We start from the raw sequence: 22,207 nt of genomic DNA, 5'->3' as shown, positions 1-22,207 counted from the left end.
TTATATGGTGCTCATTGCGATGCTCTCTGCATTATATGGCACTCACTGTGATGCTCTCTGCATTATATGGCACTCAGTGTGACACTCTCTGCATTATATGGCTCTCACTGTGACGCTCTTTGCATTATATGGCACTCACTGTGATGCTCTCTACATTATATGGCGCTCACTGCGACACTCTATGCATTATATGGTGCTCACTGTGATGCTCTATGCATTATATGGCTCTCACTGTGACGCACTCTGCATTATATGGCACTCACTGTGACACTCTCTGCATTATATGGCCCTCACTGTGACACTCTCTGCATTATATGGCTCTCACTGTGACGCACTCTGCATAATATGGTGCTCACTGTGACGCTCTCTGCATTATATGGCGCTCTCTGTGATGCTCTCTGCATTATAGGGCACTCACTGTTACATTCTCTGCATTATATGGTGCTCACTGTGACGCTCTGCATTATATGGTGCTCACTGTTACGTTCTCTGCATTATATGGCGCTCACTGTGACGCTCTGCATTATATGGCGCTCACTGTGACACTCTCTGGATTATATGGTGTTCACTGTGACACTCTCTGCATTATATGGCATTTACTGTGATGCTCTCTGCATTATATGAATCTTACTGCAATGCTCTATGCATTATATCACGCTCAGTGTGACGCTCTTTGCATTATATGGCGCTCACTGTGACGCTCTCTGCATTATATGGTGCTCACTGCGACACTCTCTGCATTATATGGATCTCACTGTGACACGCTTTGCATTATATGGTGCTCACTGTGACACTCTCTGCATTATATGGTGCTCACTGCGATGCTGTGCATTATATGGTGCTCACTGTGACGCTCTCTGCATTATATGGCACTCACTGTAATGCTCTTTGCATTATATGGTGCTCACTGTGACTCTGTCTGCATTATATGGTGCTCACTGTGATGCTCTCTGCATTATATGGCACTCACTGTGACGGTCTCTGCATTATATGGTGCTCACTGTAACACTCTTTGCATTATATGGTGCTCACTGTGATGCTCTATGCTTTATATGGTGCTCACTGTGATGCTCTCTGCATTATATGGTGCTCACTGTGATGCTCTCTACATTATATGGTGCTCACTGTGATGCTCTCTGCATTATATGGCACTCACTGTAATGCTGTTTGCAGTATATGGTGCTCACTGTGACACTGTCTGCATTATATGGTGCTCACTGTGATGCTCTCTGCATTATATGGCACTCACTGTGACGCTCTCTGCATTATATGGTGCTCACTGTAACACTCTTTGCATTATATGGTGCTCACTGTGATGCTCTATGCATTATATGGTGCTCACTGTGATGCTCTCTGCATTATATGGCACTCACTGTGACACTCTCTGCATTATATGGATCTCACTGTGACGCTCTTTGCATTATATGGTGCTCACTGTGATGCTCTCTACATTATATGGCACTCACTGTGATGCTCTCTGCATTATATGGATCTCACTGTGATGCTCTTTGCATTATATTGTGCTCACTGTGATGCTCTCTACATTATATGGTGCTCACTGCGACGCTCTATGCATTATATGGCACTCACTGTGATGCTCTCTGCATTATATGGCTCTCACTGTGACGCACTCTGCATTATATGGCACTCACTGTGACACTCTCTGCATTATATGGCCCTCACTGTGATACTCTCTGCGTTATATGGCTCTCACTGTGATGCACTCTGCATTATATGGTGCTCACTGTGACGCTCTCTGCATTATATGGCGCTCACCTTGATGTTTTCTGCATTACATGGTGCTCACTGTGACACTCTCTGCATTATATGGCGCTCTCTGTGATGCTCTCTGCATTTATGGCACTCACTGTTACATTCTCTGCATTATATGGCACTCACAGTGATGCTCTGCATTATATGGTGCTCACTATGACGCTCTCTGCATTATATGGTGCTCACTGTGACGCTCTCTGCATTATATGTTGCTCACTGTGATGCTCTCTGCATTATATGGTGCTCACTGTGACGCTCTCTGCATTATATAGCATTTACTGCAACGCTTTCTGCATTATATGGAGCTCACTGCGATGCTCTCTGCATTATATTGCGCTTACTGCAATGGTTTTGGCATTAAATGGCGCTCACTGTGACGCTCTCTGCATTACTAGGCAGTCTTTGTGATGTTCTCTGCATTTATATGGGGGTCACTTCAATGCTATCTGTATTATATGGTGGTCACTTCAATGCTCTCTGCATTATATGGCGCTCACTGTGACGCTCTGCATTATATGGCGCTCACTGTTACGTTCTCTGCATTATATGGCGCTCACTGTGATGCTCTGCATTATATGGCGCTCACTGTGACACTCTCTGCTTTATATGGTGCTCACTGTGACGCTCTCTGCATTATATAGCATTTACTGCAACGCTTTCTGCATTATATGGAGCTCACTGCGATGCTCTCTACATTATATGGTGCTCACTGTGATGCTCTCTGCATTATATGGCACTCACTGTAATGCTGTTTGCAGTATATGGTGCTCACTGTGACACTGTCTGCATTATATGGTGCTCACTGTGATGCTTTATGCATTATATGGTGCTCACTGTGATGCTCTCTGCATTATATGGCACTCACTGTGACACTCTCTGCATTATATGGATCTCACTGTGACGCTCTTTGCATTATATGGTGCTCACTGTGATGCTCTCTACATTATATGGCACTCACTGTGATGCTCTCTGCATTATATGGATCTCACTGTGACGCTCTTTGCATTATATGGTGCTCACTGTGATGCTCTCTACATTATATGGTGCTCACTGCGACGCTCTATGCATTATATGGCACTCACTGTGATGCTCTCTGCATTATATGGCTCTCACTGTGACGCACTCTGCATTATATGGCACTCACTGTGACACTCTCTGCATTATATGGCCCTCACTGTGACACTCTCTGCATTATATGGCTCTCACTGTGACGCACTCTGCATTATATGGTGCTCACTGTGACGCTCTCTGCATTATATGGCGCTCTCTGTGATGCTCTCTGCATTTATGGCACTCACTGTTACGTTCTCTGCATTATATGGCACTCACTGTGATGCTCTGCATTATATGGTGCTCACTGTGACGCTCTCTGCATTATATGGTGCTCACTGTGACGCTTTTTGCATTATATGGTGCTCACTGTGATGCTCTCTGCATTATATGGCTCTCACTGTGACGCACTCTGCATTATATGGCACTCACTGTGACACTCTCTGCATTATATGGCCCTCACTGTGACACTCTCTGCATTATATGGCTCTCACTGTGACGCACTCTGCATTATATGGTGCTCACTGTGACACTCTCTGCATTATATGGCGCTCACCTTGATGTTTTCTGCATTATATGGTGCTCACTGTGACACTCTCTGCATTATATGGCGCTCTCTGTGATGCTCTCTGCATTTATGGCACTCACTGTTACGTTCTCTGCATTATATGGCACTCACTGTGACGCTCTGCATTATATGGTGCTCACTGTGACGCTCTCTGCATTATATGGTGCTCACTGTGACGCTCTCTGCATTATATGTTGCTCACTGTGATGCTCTCTGCATTATATGGTGCTCACTGTGACGCTCTCTGCATTATATAGCATTTACTGCAACGCTTTCTGCATTATATGGAGCTCACTGCGATGCTCTCTGCATTATATTGCGCTTACTGCAATGGTTTCGGCATTAAATGGCGCTCACTGTGACGCTCTCTGCATTACTAGGCAGTCTTAGTGATGTTCTCTGCATTTATATGGGGGTCACTTCAATGCTATCTGCATTATATGGTGGTCACTTCAATGCTCTCTGCATTATATGGCGCTCACTGTGACGCTCTGCATTATATGGTGCTCACTGTTACGTTCTCTGCATTATATGGCGCTCACTGTGATGCTCTGCGTTATATGGCGCTCACTGTGACACTCTCTGCTTTATATGGTGCTCACTGTGACGCTCTCTGCATTATATGGTGCTCACTGCGATGCTCTTTGCATAATACGGTGCTCACTGTGATGCTCTCTGCATTATATAGCATTTACTGCAACGCTTTCTGTATTATATGGAGCTCACTGCGATGCTCTCTGCAGTATATTGCGCTTACTGCAACGCTTTCGGCATTAAATGGCGCTCACTGTGACGCTCTCTGCATTACTAAGCAGTCTTTGTGATGTTCTCTGCATTTATATGGGGGTCATTTCAATGCTATCTGCATTATATGACGCTCACTGTGATGCTTTCTTAGTGTTCCCGCTAGGCTGTTTTAGCGTTGCGTGGCGCCCTGCCCTCCTTCTGGAAGGCAAATAGTGCCCTGCCCTCCAGAAGGAGGGCAAAAAGCGCCCTGCCCTAACAGCCTGCAGGAACCGTCTTCACCCGCGGGTCGCAGTGTCCCGCGGGTGAAGAAATGTGCGGTGACCCGGTCACCGCCGGAGAATAGACGCCGGGCGCATGCGCCCGGCATCTGTTCTCCCTGTCTGCAGGGCTTGGGGGCTGCCCGGCGTGTCCGTAAGTGCCGGGCACACCCCCAAGAGTACCGAAAAGGGGACGCATCTTATAGACATGCCCCCTTTTTGATGACCCCGCCCCCTTCTCGGTCGCACGCACGCCTTCGGCGCGCACACGGACATGCCCTCTCTAGCTCCGGCACCCTGCCTCGCGCCGGAGCTAGAGGGAACACTAGCTTTCTGCATTATGTGGTGCTTACTGCAACGCTCTCTGCATTATATGGAGACCACTGTGACGCTCCCTGCATTATTTTGTGCTTACTGCGACGCTTTCGGCATTATATGGTGCTCACTGCGATGTTCTCTGCATTACTAGGCAATCTTTGTGATGTTCTCTGCATTTAAATGTGGGTCACTTCAATGCTGTCTGCATTATATGGCGATCACTGTGACGCTCTCTGCATTATATGAGACTTCCCCACAAGATCACACTTCTGCGTGCCTCTGGTGCGCAGATAGTCCCTTGCTTGCAGTGGGGGCGGGAAAGCATATTGTTGCACCTGGGCCCACCACTCAAGAGTCTGCCACTGCGGTGACAGGGCTGTTTATTGGAGTGTTCGTGTGCATTTTTACTTCCGGGCCCTGCAGACTGTCAGCTTATTGATTCTGGACAGGTGACGGGTGCTGCTCTTTCTCCTCTCCTGCTCTCCACTGTGTTGTCTGCCTGTGTGTGACGTGACAGAGAGAGGGGGGAACTGAGAAGATAGAAGTTGAGGTGCAATGCCTCCTAAAGTGGATAGTAGAATAGAAGGTGAGGTGCGCCTGCTGCCTTTGATTTTACTGGGGGAAGGGGTTTGTGGTGCCTGCCAGTGTGGGAGGGGGGGCAACACCCCTCCCCCCTCTTTACACTGGCAAGCACCTTTACTGATTCCAGCTTTCACCTACATTCACCTGTTACAATTGGGTGGTTGGGGGTGAGTGTAGTCCAGGGGTGGGGGGTTGGATAATCCTGGCACATTAGTTACTGTAGACATAAGTCCTTCTCTGTAATATCCACATATCTAAAAATATTAAAGTCCCAGGGCTGGGGGGGGACAGGTCAGGGCAGGGATTAGGCATACATTGACTGACTGGTGGGGTAGGTGGGATTTGGAATATGCAGACTGACTGGGAGGGGCATTGTTTGAGGAAGTGGGGCCCCAGATTGGTATCTTGCTTAGGGCCCTATGAGGTCTAAATCCACCTCTGATTGTACCCACTATCCACTTAACCACAGATATGTGGACAAGCAGTACTGGTTAAATGAAAGATTACATGTGACTGTCCACTGGGTGGGTGTATCGCCTTCAGCAGCAGCAGCAGTATCTAACACACAATGCCCGCTAATTCAGTCAGGCTACTCTCGGTATCAGCGGCTTCACTAAGAGGCATACTGGTGTCAACCTGTTAGAAAACCTCAGAGATGTCATAGCAAAATGGCTTAACCCGCTAGGACTCAGGATTTGTAATTTCCGATAAAACCATGTAAAATTGTGAGAGCAATTAAATTGGGTGACTTTGAACACATCCCATGTTTTGCCCACACAATAAACTGGGAGGTTTAATTTAAAAAAATAAATAAAATGAAAGGAACATGCAGGAGTTGCTGTCTGTGGCCAGAAAAATTTCTGGACATTTTTCGCATTCAGCAACCGTGTGTAGAAGATTATAGTGGCTGCAAGAATAGTTACATTTGCAATGCCAGCAACTGAAGCAAGAGGTAGTGACCAGGTGGAATTCCACCATTCATATGCTTTAGTGAATAGGAAAACAGCAACAAGCCACCCAAACCTACACAACAAGTCATGACGTAGAGGTATATTTACTAAACTGCTGGTTTTTAGAAGCGGTGATGTTGCCCATAGCAACCATAGCAAGCAACCAGATTCTAACTATTATATTCTAGAAGGTGATAGATAAATATTAAGTAGAATCTGACTGGTTGCTATGGGCAACATTGCCACTTCTAAAAACCTGCACTTTAGTAAATATATCCCATATAGAGAGGAGGAGGAATGTACCTAAGTCCAGCAGACTGGAGAATACTCTGTTTTATGCAAACTACTGAATCCATTTGAAGTAGTAACTTACTGTATGAAGTGAGTTCAGACACTGCCAGCTTGAGAAAGATGATTCCCTTAATAAAACTACTGGAAAATCAGTTAGAGAAACTGAAGGAGGGGATGAAACAAAGTGATTCCGCTAAGTATGTTTGACTTGTAGATCAACTTCTTTAGTTGCTTTGCCAGAACTAAAGAGTTGTCAATTGGGTCACTACATTTTGGGAACCATGTTTGAGCCTAGGTTTAAGGCGTACATAATGTCTTTTTTTCCAAGTGACAGATCGTAAGAGATGCAAAGAGCTTCTTGCAAACAAGTTGACAGCTCAAATTGCACATGGCACATCTCCTGCTACAGTTTCTCCTGCCAATGCTGCTGCCTGGAAAAAAACTGACCTTTTCCAAGAGAACCACTGGGGGTGAGTATGATGCGTCAACTCAACGCACCAAAGTGAAACATCATTTTGACATCTGGTCAGGCTTAAAAGAATTGCCCACAATTATTGACACCTCTACCATGATTCAATCTGATACAATAAGCATCAATAGGATGGTGGAGGATTTTATTAATGACAATGTACAAATTAGCATGTCACACAGTCCTTTGATTACTGGGAGGAAAAAAAGGCAATTTGGAGCGCCTTGTACAAACTAGCATTCATGTACTTAAGCTGCCCACCCTCCAGTGTGTACTTGGAAAGAGTGTTTAGCCGGGAACCTTGTAAGTGATCGGCATAGGAGGCTACTTCTTTAAACTTTGGTAAAAATCATGTTCATAAAAATGATCTACAAATTCTATGAGGAAGACCTCTGCTGCCAAGTACAACAAAGTACAGAGACTTCTGTAACATTGGTTTCCAGTGGGGATGAGCTAATATTGTGTGATGATGATGTTAACATTGATGAGGGAGAGGATGATGATAATAACATCTTCCCAGTGTACAGATGATTAACAACGCTGTTAGCCATCTTAAGCCAATTGGTGGTGTGAGGTGGTCAAAATTGACTGGTAATGACTGGAAATTAATGTTATTGAAGTTAATAATACTGTAGGGAAAAGCAGGCCCAAATGATATTATTTTACCTGTTTTTATAAATTAAAAAACAAAAACACAAGGGTAGTTTTGTCAAAACCAAAACACGATGATGAATTAGAAGCAAAACCATGTGAAGTCTAGAGCTCTAGCTCTGCACTGAGAGAACCACAACAAGTGTGTTTGGCACAGCTTAAATCCCCTTCCAGCAGTCCCTGGCAAAAACCATCAGACTCCACACCTCAGTCCTGCCTAATGCCAAACCTAGTTGGCAGAAAACATCCAATAACTTTTTCTGCGATCATAACACCATATTGAATATATTGTTTGTTGTAGTGGACACTCTGTTCACATTGTATTTGTATTTTATTGCCTGTTTGTTTTCCAATTTTACCAATTCAATTCAATCCTATCACTATACTGTGTATATTCTCATCTTCAGATCTAGTTTGGATTATTGTAAAGTAGGAGTGGTTTTAATTCATCTGTAAAATTATATACAAGCCATAAGGAAATCTATAGAGAGAACAGAACAATACAATACAGAGTTGCTGCTGGCAGTGGTACCTCAGAAAGTTGGGCAATATCCAGCACTCGGACATAATAACTGGTGAATGAGTCCTGCCCTGAAAGACAGGGCTATTATTCAGGTTGAACGGACTGTAACGCCATTCCTGAAGCTCTTTTGAAAAACAACGTCATCAGGAATGGTGTTCCGGTGCCAACCTGTCAGTTTGAAGCATTGGGTATCGGGTGACAGCGGTGCGCCAGGCCACGAGCTAGTTGCAGATCGGTAGCCATCCAGTCATGAAGAAACAGCAGAATTTTGGGTTTGGCACAGGCCATGAGCCAATCTCAGCTAGTGGGCCGGCAGCCGATCAGGAGTGGCCACTGCTGCGGCTACAAATTGGCTGCCGATCCACGAGCTGTGATTGGCTTGTGGCCGGAGCCAAACTTGAAATGTTGCTGCTGTCCTTTCCTGCCCTGTGCACCCCCCCTAATCCAGTGTTCCCTGCCCTGTGCCCTTCCCTAGTCTAGGCTTCCCTGCCCTGTGCCCCACATTATGGTCCAGACTTCCCTGCTCTGTGCCATCCCCCCCCTACAGCTATCCCTGTGCCCTCAATAGGTCCATCTCTCCCTGTCCTGCACTTCCATATAGTCAAGACCTCCCTGCCCTGTGCCTCCCAGGTTCAGCTCTTTCTGCACTGCATACCCTCTTGGTTGAGCCCTCCCTACCCTCCATCCCCCAGGTCTAATCTTCCACTTCCTGTGACCTTCCAATTGCAGACCTCCCATATCCAGACATCACTGGTCTCCCATATATTTCCACCACCACCCTACTTTCCCCTGTGCCCTCACCACCCACCTTTCCCCTGTGCCCTTCACAAACCACTTTTCTTCTTCCTGCCACTCCCTTTCATCTTACACTTTCCCTTCTTAATCCCTTACCATCCTCCTCCTCTTCTACGGAAGGTGATGGAGTCCTGCTGGCTGATGACCAGAAACGGAGTGGAGAAACCTGAGCATGGCAGGTAAGCACAATCTTCTGATTTAAATAATTTTTCCCTCTAACACTGCTATCGCTGGCGAAAACCCTGACGGCAGTCAAATTTACCACCTTTCGCCAGTGAAGGCTACCCCATATGCATTGCACAAGTGTTATGGTGGTACTTATATTGCCATAATACCTATTTTAAGTGGATCTGGAATTTTCAATGTATTTTAGGTGGATACGACTTTTTCAATGTTTTTTTATGTGGATCAGGCTTTTTCAATATATTTTATGTGGATCTGGCTTTTTCAATGTATTTTAAGTGGAACTGGCTTTTCCCATATTAATATGGATCCTACTTTTCTTATATGTATTGTTGTGGCTTGATGTGGCTTTCCCTATATATTTAGTATAGATTTTGTTTTCTGTGGGTGTGTGTGTGAATTTACAGCAGTTTTCTTCCTATATTTCTGTATTTGTATATATACTTATATAAATTGACATGTTATAACACCCACCCCTACAGCGCAAACTTTGACAATTTAGAATAAATATATATTGGTTAGGCACCAACTGATGACTCCTTATTCCATAGCAGCTCCGCCCACATTGTCCACAGCTCCACCCACGTCTGCGCCGCTCTCTCCCAGGCATTCCTGAACCTATTTTTCTACAAAAATAGCACTGCTGAAGGATAAAGTTTTCATATCGTGAAGCGTTAAGGTACAAGTCTGCTTTGAAGGCTGGGAATCACTTCTGGAAATGTGTTGGTCTTGAAGAAATTTATGTCAGTGCTGACTTTGAAAGGGTTACGGCAACTGCAGGACTGTCTGTTGTATTTGAGCGCTACTAAAGGACAACGATGATAGGTACATTTTCTTGCTTTATGAGGATAACTGCAGACCTTGTGGTTGTATGTGTCCGCCGAAAGTGAGACAGTGAAGCAGGTCTCCTGCCTTGTTGGCAGCACCAGGACGAAGCCTCTGCAGCACTAAAGCAAGCCTAGAGCAGATATTCCCACTTGGTATTATGATGTACTTGATCCCCTGTATATTATGTAGCTTCTGCTGTAGTGTGATTTTGAAACTTATTCCTACTCTAAGTGCTGTATTCACTGTTGGTGCTTTGTGCTAATAAACTTAATGCATGCTTTTATCAGATATTTGCCTGGTTGTTCAAATATCTACGACTATGTAGATGGAAGGTAGCATGGTCATCACTACACGGGCGTCTTTGTTGGGTAATTCTCAGTAGCGTCACTACGGGTTATGTGACACTGAGTAAATCCTTGTGCAAAAGAGGGTATAACCTTGTGCCGGCAAGGCCACACCCCCTGATGTGTACCATTTTTGGGCATGGCAGTATTTTACATCCCCATTCTTGTCACACCGAGGGCTTGCCCAGCACTCTGGGAGTTGCTGGGCAGCCCTCCAGCCTCTCTGGACAAAGGGAGGTGTGGATGACGCATGCATGCTGCAGTGCTGCCCAGTGACACCATCCAAGGGAGTGACACCAAAATAGCAGAGCTGCTTTCCAATTTTGGTGTCATCCCCCTGGAAGGTGTCACCCGCTGCACCCCGCCTCCATAGCATCTCTGCAAGTAGGACAAGTTAAAAAGAATGTGGGTACCACAGTATAAGGCACATTCGAATTATAAATGTAGAGTAAACACATATTATATAAGGTCATTGGTTATTATAAGACGGAAGCACCAAAACAGCCTGTTTTTGTAGACAATTATTGATATTCATTATACTTAAGTTTAGGAAAGTAAGGCTAGGACTGGATGTACCCTTCAGCTCCTCGAGAGGTTTCTGTTCTCACCTTACAGTTTGACAGGTGTACCGCCTCAGTCATTCTCCCCAACTGCCACTGCTAGAGAGTTCATCTACCAAATGATTTACCATAAGATAGGGGTTATGGGCCTGATTCACAGTCACACACAAGGGGGCTTACATGCTGCAAAATAGATGCAGATCTCTGCTTGTATACAGAGATGGCTGCATATATGAGGCGGAACTGCCCATGTGCCATCACCAGTTAAGAAGCCGTCATCAATATTGGAGGGTATTTGCAGAAGTCCTATACTTGGTCCAAGAGAAACATTTGAAATCATCCCTATTTCGTTGTATGCTCACATTTAAATAGCCTGCAATTCCGCCTCCACACCCACAGCACATTTATACTACGTGCGAACGCCCTGTTGCCACCAAGTTACACTCATTTAGCTGCAAGCGGGAATGCTGCTCAGTTGTGTGCGACTCTAAGTAAACCGTAGATCCGCAGAGATGCTTTGTGTGTTTTGGGTGAATGAGCAGTGAGAAAAGATGAAGCCGCTTTGCATGTGATTCTGAGCCACATCCTGCAGTTGCAGAAAAGCCCTTTGGTTTATGTTGCACATGCTGGGGTTAATGCTGAGTCTCATACAAAGAGGCTGCAGTTGCGGGAAGCCGCAGAAGCCAGATTTACTACCTTATGCTAATGCGAGAATCTAAAAAACGTGGGCTCGCATTGTTGCCATCCAGTTCCCACCCTGAAACGCCCAATTTAATGAAAAGACAGATCCGACCATTTTCAATTCGACTTAAAGAGTAGGAGGCACATATTCAAACATGCATGAATTCTCATCTGCACATGCGCTGTATGCAAACACTCGCCATTTCAGTCCATGCACAGAGATTTGTCTGACTTACGGGTATATTTACTAAAGTGAGAGTTTTTGGAAATGGAGATGTTGCCCATAGCAACCAATCAGATTATTTATCCAGCATCATTTATCTAGCACCTTCTAGAAGATAATAACTAGAATCTGATTGGTTGCTATGGGCAACAACTCCACCTCTAAAACTCTCACTTTAGTAAATATAGCCCTTAGAATCAACTCCTTAAACATTAAAAAGTCCACAAAGATAGACTTATTATTTAGCCTTCTAGTACACTGACTTACTACAGAATGGTATTTGGTTAGCTCTAGCAATAGCAATAACTAACTTTTATACTACCAATGTGCAGGGAACATAAATACATGCCAACAGTTTTAAAGAATGTCCAGGGATGGTATACTACTAAGCATGTACTGTACATATATCAGTCTTTATTCAATTTAGGGGGACCTTGGTTCAGTACAGACCCCATAATTGTATATATACTCAGCTTTATTATAACATAATAATCTCTTTTTCAATGTTTAAATACTCTTCTTCAGTAAATGTTATATTCATTTATAAAGCCCATAAAACTAAAGCTCATAAGACTAAATGAGACTTGAATTGAATATACAAAAGAATAGGATGGTACTCTGCACTTACACTAGTCAGTATTGAAAAACAAGGATATTTCAAGGGACTAAACTTTTCCAGGGACAAATTCTGAGACTGACTGTGCAAATTATGGACAGTTGTTGACTATGAACATACAGTAGGTCATTAGAGCAGTATGATACATTATATATTCAGCAAGCATAATGACAGCAATTAACCTAATCACATTTGTATGTGATGATACTTTATTTATCCACCAAACGAGCCACACTGCTATGCAGAAAGACGGAGACCGAACCATCTGTGATCAGGGGCAGCCCCCAGAGTATCTGCAAACGGGGGTCTGGCACTTTACCAGAATAGGATTGCCTGTGGAGTCAGACAGGCCTAGCCTTCATTTACCTGTTGACAGCAGCTCATAAAGTTATACTCAAATGCTTTTATATGATAATTATTAATGATGATACTTATTAGACTTAGTTAAATAATGCTGTTTAACTATGTATACATTAAATACATTTACCCATGATCACATAAACAAATTCAGAAGTTTCAAACATTTTATGTAATCTTGTGTTTAATACTGTTTACTGTAGCATATAATGCTAGTATGTTTATTTACTAGCATTACTCTGAGAGCTGCTCTGAGTGATTTGTGGATCTGTGTGCATGGAGAGGCAGCTGTATTTTACATACCTCATTCCATTATATACTGCTCTGTACTATAATTCCTCACCTCCATGCGCTGTGACAGTATGGATCATATGTGCATCCGAGTTACAGGGTTGAGTCTTTAATGAAGTTTTTGTATATATATATATATATATATATATATATACACACACATATATATTCATATATATGTGTGTGTGTATATATATACATACATACATACATGATGTCTCCCTAGCTGCCAACATATACAGGTTCTGCATGGTGTACAGTAGGCAGATAAAAGTTGCAATACTGGTAGTGAAATGAAATGAGTGTTAGACATTTGCATAATACATTTCTAATAAGTATCAAACACAGCAATATGTGTATAGGAATTGGAAAAACATAGTAAGAATAACTGACATTTGGGGTAGATGTACCAAGCCTTGGAGAGAGATAAAGTAGAGATAGATAAAGTACCAACCAATCAGCTCCTAAATTATTTTGCAGGGAGTGTTTGAAAAATGACCGTTAGGAGCCAATTGGTTGGTACTTTATCTCCCTCTACTTCATCTCTCTCAAAGACAGTACATCTACCCCCTAGTATTTAATGCATCCCTATATCCACTTACACAATTCTACATGGATGCTCGCCTTAAGGAAGATAAAACATATATATTGTATCCTGCTAGGTTATATTTGCTGCAGGATGAATTTAACATTGTATACCTTGACAAAAAGTACAAGATTTCTTGCTCTACCAAATAGAATGTGTTAGTCGTGGTTTCTACTTTCTACCACACTAAGAACTACAGTAGTTAATTACAATAGTAATATTATGATCCTGCAGACACACCCATTAACACATTGATCCAAAACTTTTACACACACACCGTATATACTGTACATAGAGAACAATACATGCACATCACTATGTTCTCATTACCTCCTGCGTTCGGATATTCTGTGCTACAACTAAGCAATAAACCATCCAAGTGTGCAAGTTCTTCCTCCTTATGCTTATGCTTGCACCATACACACATATATATAAAGACTTATAAACATATGCTGAAATATTCTATGCTAGTTTTGCTAAGATTTACAACCTATAATATTGAAAACTGAATATTGCAAACATTACTCACCCTTAGTTAAAGTCAATAGAATCATGCAGGTATAAAGCCATTTCATTGTCTCAGTCATACTGACAATACAGGAAGGTTTTAGTGGAGTTAGACACTGGGAGATTGTGTGAGAGGGGTCTGCACTACAGAGACTTACTGACAATAAAATCAGATCTGCTCATAATAATGTCCTCCTCCCCCTGCAGAACAGAACAGCTGTATGAGTATGAAGAGCTCAAGAATTAACACTGCACAATCGCAGAATAAGACGCAATGTTTAAACTATGTTATTATTATTAATATGTGCATATAACTCTACAATTCAATTTTGAGTTTAGTTTTTTTAGAAGATAATTACAAATCTGTGCTAAAGGGCTAACCTAAAATATAAGTTGTCTTATGTAATGGAGCTAAGGATAACTATTATAAATATTTATGTAAAGGTTTCCATACCTTGACAGAACTTAAGATGTTTGATGTTGTTCTATTACAGTATATGCTTTGCACAACTGAGCAAATGGTGGTTTTGAGTGGCTGGTTACCTGTGTCCAGGGGCTTAAAGTGGCCCTTGAAAAAATGATGAAAGTTGCCTCATGTGGACGGAACCATATTAACTGTAGGGCCAAAACAAAATAGGCCCAAACCTTAGAGTATCCCAGTGAAATACAACACAGAACATTAATGTCACATCACACAATAGAGAAAGCATCTAGGTGACCACCATTCAACATTCAGTGCATCCTAGTGACCGCTATATTATGTAAAGAGCATCCTTGGGACAACCATACAATATAGAGAAAATTCTAGTGACCAGTATACAATACAGAGAACATATTAGTGAGTGTTATAAAACAGAGAAAACCTCAGTGAATACAGTACAATTCCCAGAGCATCTCAGTGACTGACATAGAAAACAGAGAGCATAGCAGTGACCACTATACAATAGAGAGACCATATCAGTGACGCTATATCATGGAGTATTTTTGTGATCGTCACACACTATCATACCCTCATAATTAACTTTAAGCATCATCATATAACAATATTCATATAAAAATAACTGCATTCAACATAACTGACCCTTTTACAATCATTAACTTCCAAACACCTTCATTAATTCATCTCCATATAATCAATATATTTGATTCATATTAATTTGAGGAGCTGTGGCCCTATTGGCTAACTTTATCTACTGCTACATTTGAGAATATCACTATAAAAGTAGTTTACAAGATTAATAAATTATACAACCCTTTGTGAAGAAAAAATAAATAAAATAAGTGATTAGCAAATATCTTTTATTACCGTGATCAGTGTTCTAAAATTTACTTCACAAAGTGTTTCATTTGGTTTATTTTAGATTGAGTTTGACAATAATTTTGTAAATTAAAAACAACAGTATTTTTAGTTAAATAGAGAATTCAATCATTACATTTTGTAAAAAAAAAAAAATACAGGAAAAAATATAAGAAAGGTATTACATGAAAAACACATTTAAAATGCAGGAAAATGTATTAAAATATAATTCATCACCTATATTCTATAATTATGTTTATTATTGATTTGTTGTCTATAGTGAGCAGTTACCTATGCTGATAAAACTGATATGTTTTCCCTCATGGCACCCAAAGGGGTATCTACAGAGGTGATGAGAGGACATCCAAGATGATATGGCCTAAAGACAGTCAATAACATGGGCCAAGAAAGAGTGTGAGGAGAGACAGAAGGTCCCTTATAAACGGTTTCCTTGATAAAAGACTAGATTCTAACTAATGTAGTGGATGCACTGCAACCTCCCTATCCATGGTCTATTATTGAATATCCTAAAAAACATACAAAGGTCCATGCACATTCAATGTACTCTGCTCACACAAACACAGCAACTGTAACTGTAATTCAATTAAATACAGCAACTATATAGCACCCTTACTGATATACTAATTAATGGGCAGCACACATGGTGTAAAGGTTAGCATTACTGCCTCTAAGAAATAAAACAAAGTGTAACAGTGCTAAGAAAAAATTAAAATATACAGTGTGGCTTGATGTTAAAAATAGAGTATGTTTTAATCATATATTAAAAAACATAGAGCCATTCCATTAAAAGATTAGAATGTATAACATATAAGCATATAGTTAACCACAACTGAACATAGAGCCATTCCATTAAAAGATTAGAATGTATAACATATAAGCATATAGTTAACCACAACTGAACATAGAGCCATTCCATTAAAAGATTAGAATGTATAACATATAAGCATATAGTTAACCCCAACTGAACAGTATTGGTAATAAGCCCCCACAGATCACTGAGTGTGGGGATAATTTTGTCTCTTGCGAAACCAGGCAGGGCCACAATTAGGCCTAGTGTTAGAGCCAGTAAATATAAATATATATGATCCAGATATATCAGTTACCATGTTATTTAAAACATGTTGATATTCAAAACATGTTGACATTATGGTGTCAACATTTTTGTCAGGGAAATATCATATCAATTGGGAATGCCATAAGTGACTAGTGTTTATTGTTTCTTTCCCCGACCTGCTTGGAGACAAGGGGTCAGGTAGATATAGGAAGCTACTTATATCAAGGAATAGATAACAGTTTATTGGTAACTATTTATTACTAATATGTCACTGTTCACATGACATGATATTCTACTCCCCAAATTCCATGAAGATCTGTGAAACGTCACAGAACCTGATCCTATACCAAAGACCCACTTAGCCATGACAAATTAAATTTAGGAAGAAGGAATACATTAGGTAATGGTATAACTTTTGAAGACACCCAATATAATGTATTCTCGTGTCCTGTCTATTTGTTGGTAATGAGACCCATACTCTCGTTCTCTGATGTACCCCTGCAGAGTTATAATGTGTTTGAACTGTTCCTCATTTTAGACAGTTCGTTTAAGCATGCTTTGGACAAAGGGGCATAACATCTAACTAGCATCTATACAGGCCAGTGAGACAGCAGAACGGGGACTATGTGACATCCCATGTAGGTGTAAAATACAATGTATAACTCTGAAACGTTACACAATTCTTGGAAGCCAATCTGACATTGGGAATTACTCCATCTTCCTTCTTTTTCTAGCAAATAGGTTCATGTAGGTGAAAACGTTCTAGTAATTTGTTCCATTATGAGAAAATGAGTTGCCTAACACTCTTTGTATATCATTCTTGTGAATTGTTTTTGTATATACAATAATCATTGTCTTTCTCATATTAAACGTAATTTAATAAGATTGGTCTCTGTGATTATTATCAGAACCATTTTGCCTGCGGATTCTGCTAATCCATGCTACATATCTAAACTACAGGCTATTATTTAGGTAATGATAACTGGTACTTAATTGTAATTGCGTAGCGAAATCAGAAACTTCCTACTTGTTTCAGAAGTGTGTTGCTCCTGAAACAACATCTGTGCTTGCAGAACCTGGAATTTAATAGTGCCTGGGAGAGATACCAGGGAGTGTAATTATTTCTGTAGACAGACCAGGTGGTTGTTGTTTTTATAACTCTGTGTCAGATCCACATCACCCTGGCTAAAGTAAATGCTGATACGGATAAAGGGCCATATTCAATTATCGTCGAAAAACCGTTTTCGGCGAAAAAGTTTCGCCGATGACATCATTTTGCAAGGCGAATATTTATCCCTGTATTCAATTCCAAAGACTTTTCGCGTACGCGAAAAGTCAATGCAAAGCAGAATTGCGGTTTTGGGGTGCAAACTTCGGGAAACCCCCCTGCACCCTTGGGACAGTCCCCCAAAGCTAAACTGTGTAAAAAAACTTTTTTAAAAGACTTTAGAACACCCCAAAAAAGTACTTTCATTTTGGGGGCAAAAAAGATCAAAGTTGGGTGACAAACTTAAAAACTAGCGAAATCTACTACAGGGGGGTCCCCAAGTATGAGGCAGGTGTTTTTTTTTATTGCAGGTACTTACGGAAGGTGGAATTTTTATGTGATTTAAAACTTCACTTTGACAACTTTAAAATATGCCAGCACCCAATTTCATGTACACCAAATGTAAACCGCCCCGGTAATCTGTACCAGCTCCCCCCCTCTCGGCGTCCCTGGGTGTCAGGCTGAGTTCCCCATTTTTGACAGGACTTTTCGCCTGTTTCAGTTTCGCCGGGTGACATTTTCGCGTCCTTTCTAATTGAATACGGCGAATAGCGGGAGTGCGCCCGATACTTTTCTGTATGCAAAACATGCAATGTAGGTGAAAAGCCCGGCATGCGAAAAAGTATCGCGGGTGTGAAACTAATTGAATACAGCCCAAGGTTACAGACGGTTGTTAGAGATTGGAGTATCTTGGAATTAGGGACCTGAATCAGAGCCGCTTGCTAGGATGCGTTCGCTCATAGCTGGCCGATTCCCGCTTTCTGCGCATGCCGTACACACCGCAGTGCGCGTGTGTGAACCAGTGCTAGAGATCGAGAAGTGTTCGCTCGTTGCACATAGACTGCCCAGCAGAGTGAGTGATGGGAGAAGCCATTTGTGGTTGGTGACAGGGGCTGGCTGCTAGAAATGGGGGAGTGGAGGTGTGAACGCAGGCGTGCCTGAGCGTCTCAACGCCGTTTCAGAGACGTGCATAATTAACATGCAGCGTCATTGTACACGTCACCTGGTTGTATTTCACACTGAAGTGATCGCTGTGCTTGAAATAGGTTATAGTCAACCTCAAGTGCTGCGTTCGCTTCTGATTGTCCCCAATGTACCGATGGTTGCATACACTTCCTGGAGATGATGTGCGCAATTGGGTGTCTTAAGGCAGGCTGGTGGGCATCTGCATACACAAAGTGATCGCAGGCCAAGACATAGTGGGCGTGCTTATGCCTTTCCGTGCGATCACCTGCTGTGCCGTCACTTAGCCGAATTCGCATACGCTGGGTGCGAGCGAATGCATCTAGCGAGCGGATCTGAATGAGCTCCTAGGTCCTTGACAGTAGCCTAACCCTGACCTTAATTGTAGCTTAAACCTAACTACATTGGGACTGTCATCATTCACAGTGACAGCATTTTGAGCATGCTGACATGTAGGGGTTGTTGACATTGTGCTTATTGACATGTTATCCGTTGACATTCTAAACATGTCGAAAGTTTGATTGTTGACATCCTGATTGGAACCACTGCAAAGAAGAATATGCTGCATTTCTATAGTGAGTTGAAAAAAGATGTAATTGTGTGTCTTATATTCATACTATTTCTCTCAGTTCTTCTCATGTATCTACATCAGGGCTATACATAAACTGTAGTCAGTAAGCCCTTTGTTTCTTTTCCAGCTCTCAACCTGACCACATGTAAGTAGGATTACTGTAGACAGATCTGTCTGTATTTCTTTTCTACTAAATAAATATGTAATCTAATACATTAATCTCCACTTATGACACTGCCATACACTCTTTCTTATACCATCCAGTATACTCTCCATACATCTCGATAAGGGGCTGATTCAGAGTTGCACGTTGCTTTGGCATCTTTGCTGTAGTTGCATCTGCAACATTATTCTAATGCTGGTCTCAGCCCTTCCTATGAATTTATAAGTGTGCATGAGAGTGTACGAGGACTTGGATGCCCACTTTGAGTGATTTTAGATGCAACAATCCGGCTTGGTGCGTTTCTAGGCGTAACCATCGGACGCAACATTAAAACTTGCACCTGCCCCATGCTAGGTGAAGATTCTCCTTGAGAATATGGCCTCCAATGAAAACGATAACACATCTGATTTTGCAACCAGTTGTGCAAAATGGCCACAACATTCCTATAACATGCCATGGGGTGTATTTTCCTATCGGCCAAAAGGGCACTCCCCAGGGGCGCCGGACAAGGGGGCCCAGTGCTGCCCGTGGCCTGTTCTCTATGTGAAAAGTCTGTGCTGCTGTTGACCTCTCAGTCAGAAGCATTAGTGCTGGACGATGGGGGGCGAACACAGCCCGTACAGCCTCCATGGTGTCTGTTTGCCAACTGCCTGGATCAAGGAAAGGGGCGCCAGTGCCTTACTTTGCCAGGGGCAATCGGACCCCTATATACACCCCTGAACACGCCCATAAGATGGTACATGTCTGTACCGCCAAGGAATACCTGTTGGGTATTCCTGAGTGGTGATTGGGAGGTGTCTATACAAAAGCACAGATATTTACCATCTTATGGGTGTGTTATAGGGGTATCATGGCCATGTTGCATAATTGGTATCATGACTGGTTACATGACTGGTTGCATTTCCAATACATTTCTGATACTATGCATCTCAATCGCTACGGCGACTCTGTGTGTACACAATGGGCGGAATTCAATTGATTTTGCGGCCCGCACCTCCCGTCTAAATTGACAGGGGATCGCGGGCCGCTATTCAATTGTGCCAGCGTTTCACGCTGATCGCACCCAAAGTGGTCAGGTTTAGCCGCGTAAAACGGCTAACCCCGACCAAAGTGCTGGGTGCGATCGCGAAAAGTGATGTTTGGGCGCCCAAACATGTCACTTTTCGCACATTTCAGCTCTCATCCCCCAGGGGCTGCGAGCTGAAATGTAGCGCTTGGCAGCTGATCACGCCCGACAGGAGCAAGAATAGAATAGCCTTATTTTCTGGGCGCGCTCTAGCTGCATCTCCCCTTAACCGCAGCTACACTGGCTTCAGCAGTGTGAATCCCCAGTCATCTTGAGCAACCTGAGGGTTACACAGGTGACCAATGTTCACGCAGATGAGAAAAGCTATCAGGAGGCGTCTATTTACACATGACACCTCTTGTGGCATTAGCATATTATCACACTGTCGCTGCCTCTGTGTGATATGCACCCATCTCTGAATTAGGCCTACAGTTCTGAACGGAATCGGTATGTAATTCCGGTGGCTGAACAGTTGCCAGATCAAATACCGACAGATCAAAATCCAGACTGGGGCTTGTATGCACCCTAACCCTCCCTTCTCCCTATCCTAACCCTCCCTTAGTGGTGCCTAACCCTAACCTCCCCCCCTAGTGCTTAACCCCCGTTGGTGTCTAACCCTAACCCCCCCTTGCTGCACCCTAAACCTAACCCTCCCAGGGGTGCCTAACCCTAACCTCTCCCTAGTGGTGCCTAACCCTAACGTCCCCTAGCCTAACCCTAAACCTCCCAGGGAGGCGCCTAACCCTAAGTCCCCCTGGGGGTTCCTAAACCTAACCCTCCCCCTCCACGGCTATAACCTAAAACACCCGGTTTACCTTCATTCGGTATGCCGGGCATCAAGATTTCGTCGTGGGGCTAAAGACGGCAGCACAGACAGTGTAATGGTTAGCATTACTGCCTCACATCACTAAGGTCGTGGGTTCGATTCCCACCACGGCTCTAACTGTGTGGAGTTAGTATATTCTCCCTGTGCTTGCGTGGGTTTCCTTCGGGTGCTCCGGTTTCCTCCTAGATTCCAAAAATATACTGGTAGGTTAATTGGCTCCCTACAAAATTAATTCTAGTTCTTATGTGTGTGTGCATGTGATAGAGAATATAGGTAAGCTCTTCTGGGGCATGGACAGATATGAATGGCCAAATATTCTCTGTAAAGCGCTGCGGAATATGTGTGCGCTATATAAATAACTGGTAATAAAGAAATAAATAGGCATCAGGATTTCGACGCCTATCTCTAGTCCCATGTCGGGCTTTCAGTGTAGGGATTCGGTAACCTGACTACATCCCGTTCTGAACATCCAAACTAACAGCATCCAGTAGTGCATTCAATGCTATCTTAAATAAAGTACCAGACAGTTCTCTAATACCGTATGTCTCCCATGTTTTCTCATTCCTCTTACATCTAGCCCAGCAGGGCTTTATATACATTTTTGTTTCAATATGTTACTGTATGGTAAAAATCTGTTATACAATCCCATTGTACAGTTCTACATAAAATGCTGACACTTTCTAAATTAAATAAAATAAATGGATAATGGATTACTAACAACAGCTCCCAAGTTCCTAAACCATAGGAAACCATTATTAGACCTTTTATAATGTTGGTCACTCATTCATTGGCGTTGATAGAATAGAAGCATAGAATGCACTGACTGCTG

The 22,207-nt window shown here is 42.6% G+C and overlaps 1 protein-coding gene across 1 annotated transcript in view; it reads right to left on the bottom strand.

The window, feature by feature from the left end:
• Positions 1–14,279, bottom strand: part of LOC148540538 (neuronal acetylcholine receptor subunit alpha-3-like) — a 45,915-nt gene extending 31,636 nt beyond the window's left edge. Inside the window, exon 1 of the mRNA XM_088446931.1 lies at positions 14,173–14,279. Within this exon, the coding sequence (XP_088303057.1) occupies positions 14,173–14,230 (58 nt within the window). The 5' untranslated portion in view covers positions 14,231–14,279. The remainder of the gene's footprint in view (positions 1–14,172) is intronic.
• Positions 14,280–22,207: the final 7,928 nt, after the last annotated feature.

The sequence above is a fragment of the Taudactylus pleione genome, unplaced genomic scaffold (genome assembly GCF_031769625.1).
Source record: "Taudactylus pleione unplaced genomic scaffold, aTauple2 ptg000019l, whole genome shotgun sequence".
NCBI classification, from domain to species: Eukaryota; Metazoa; Chordata; class Amphibia; order Anura; family Myobatrachidae; genus Taudactylus; species Taudactylus pleione.
This window is presented reverse-complemented; position numbering and strand designations above follow the sequence as displayed.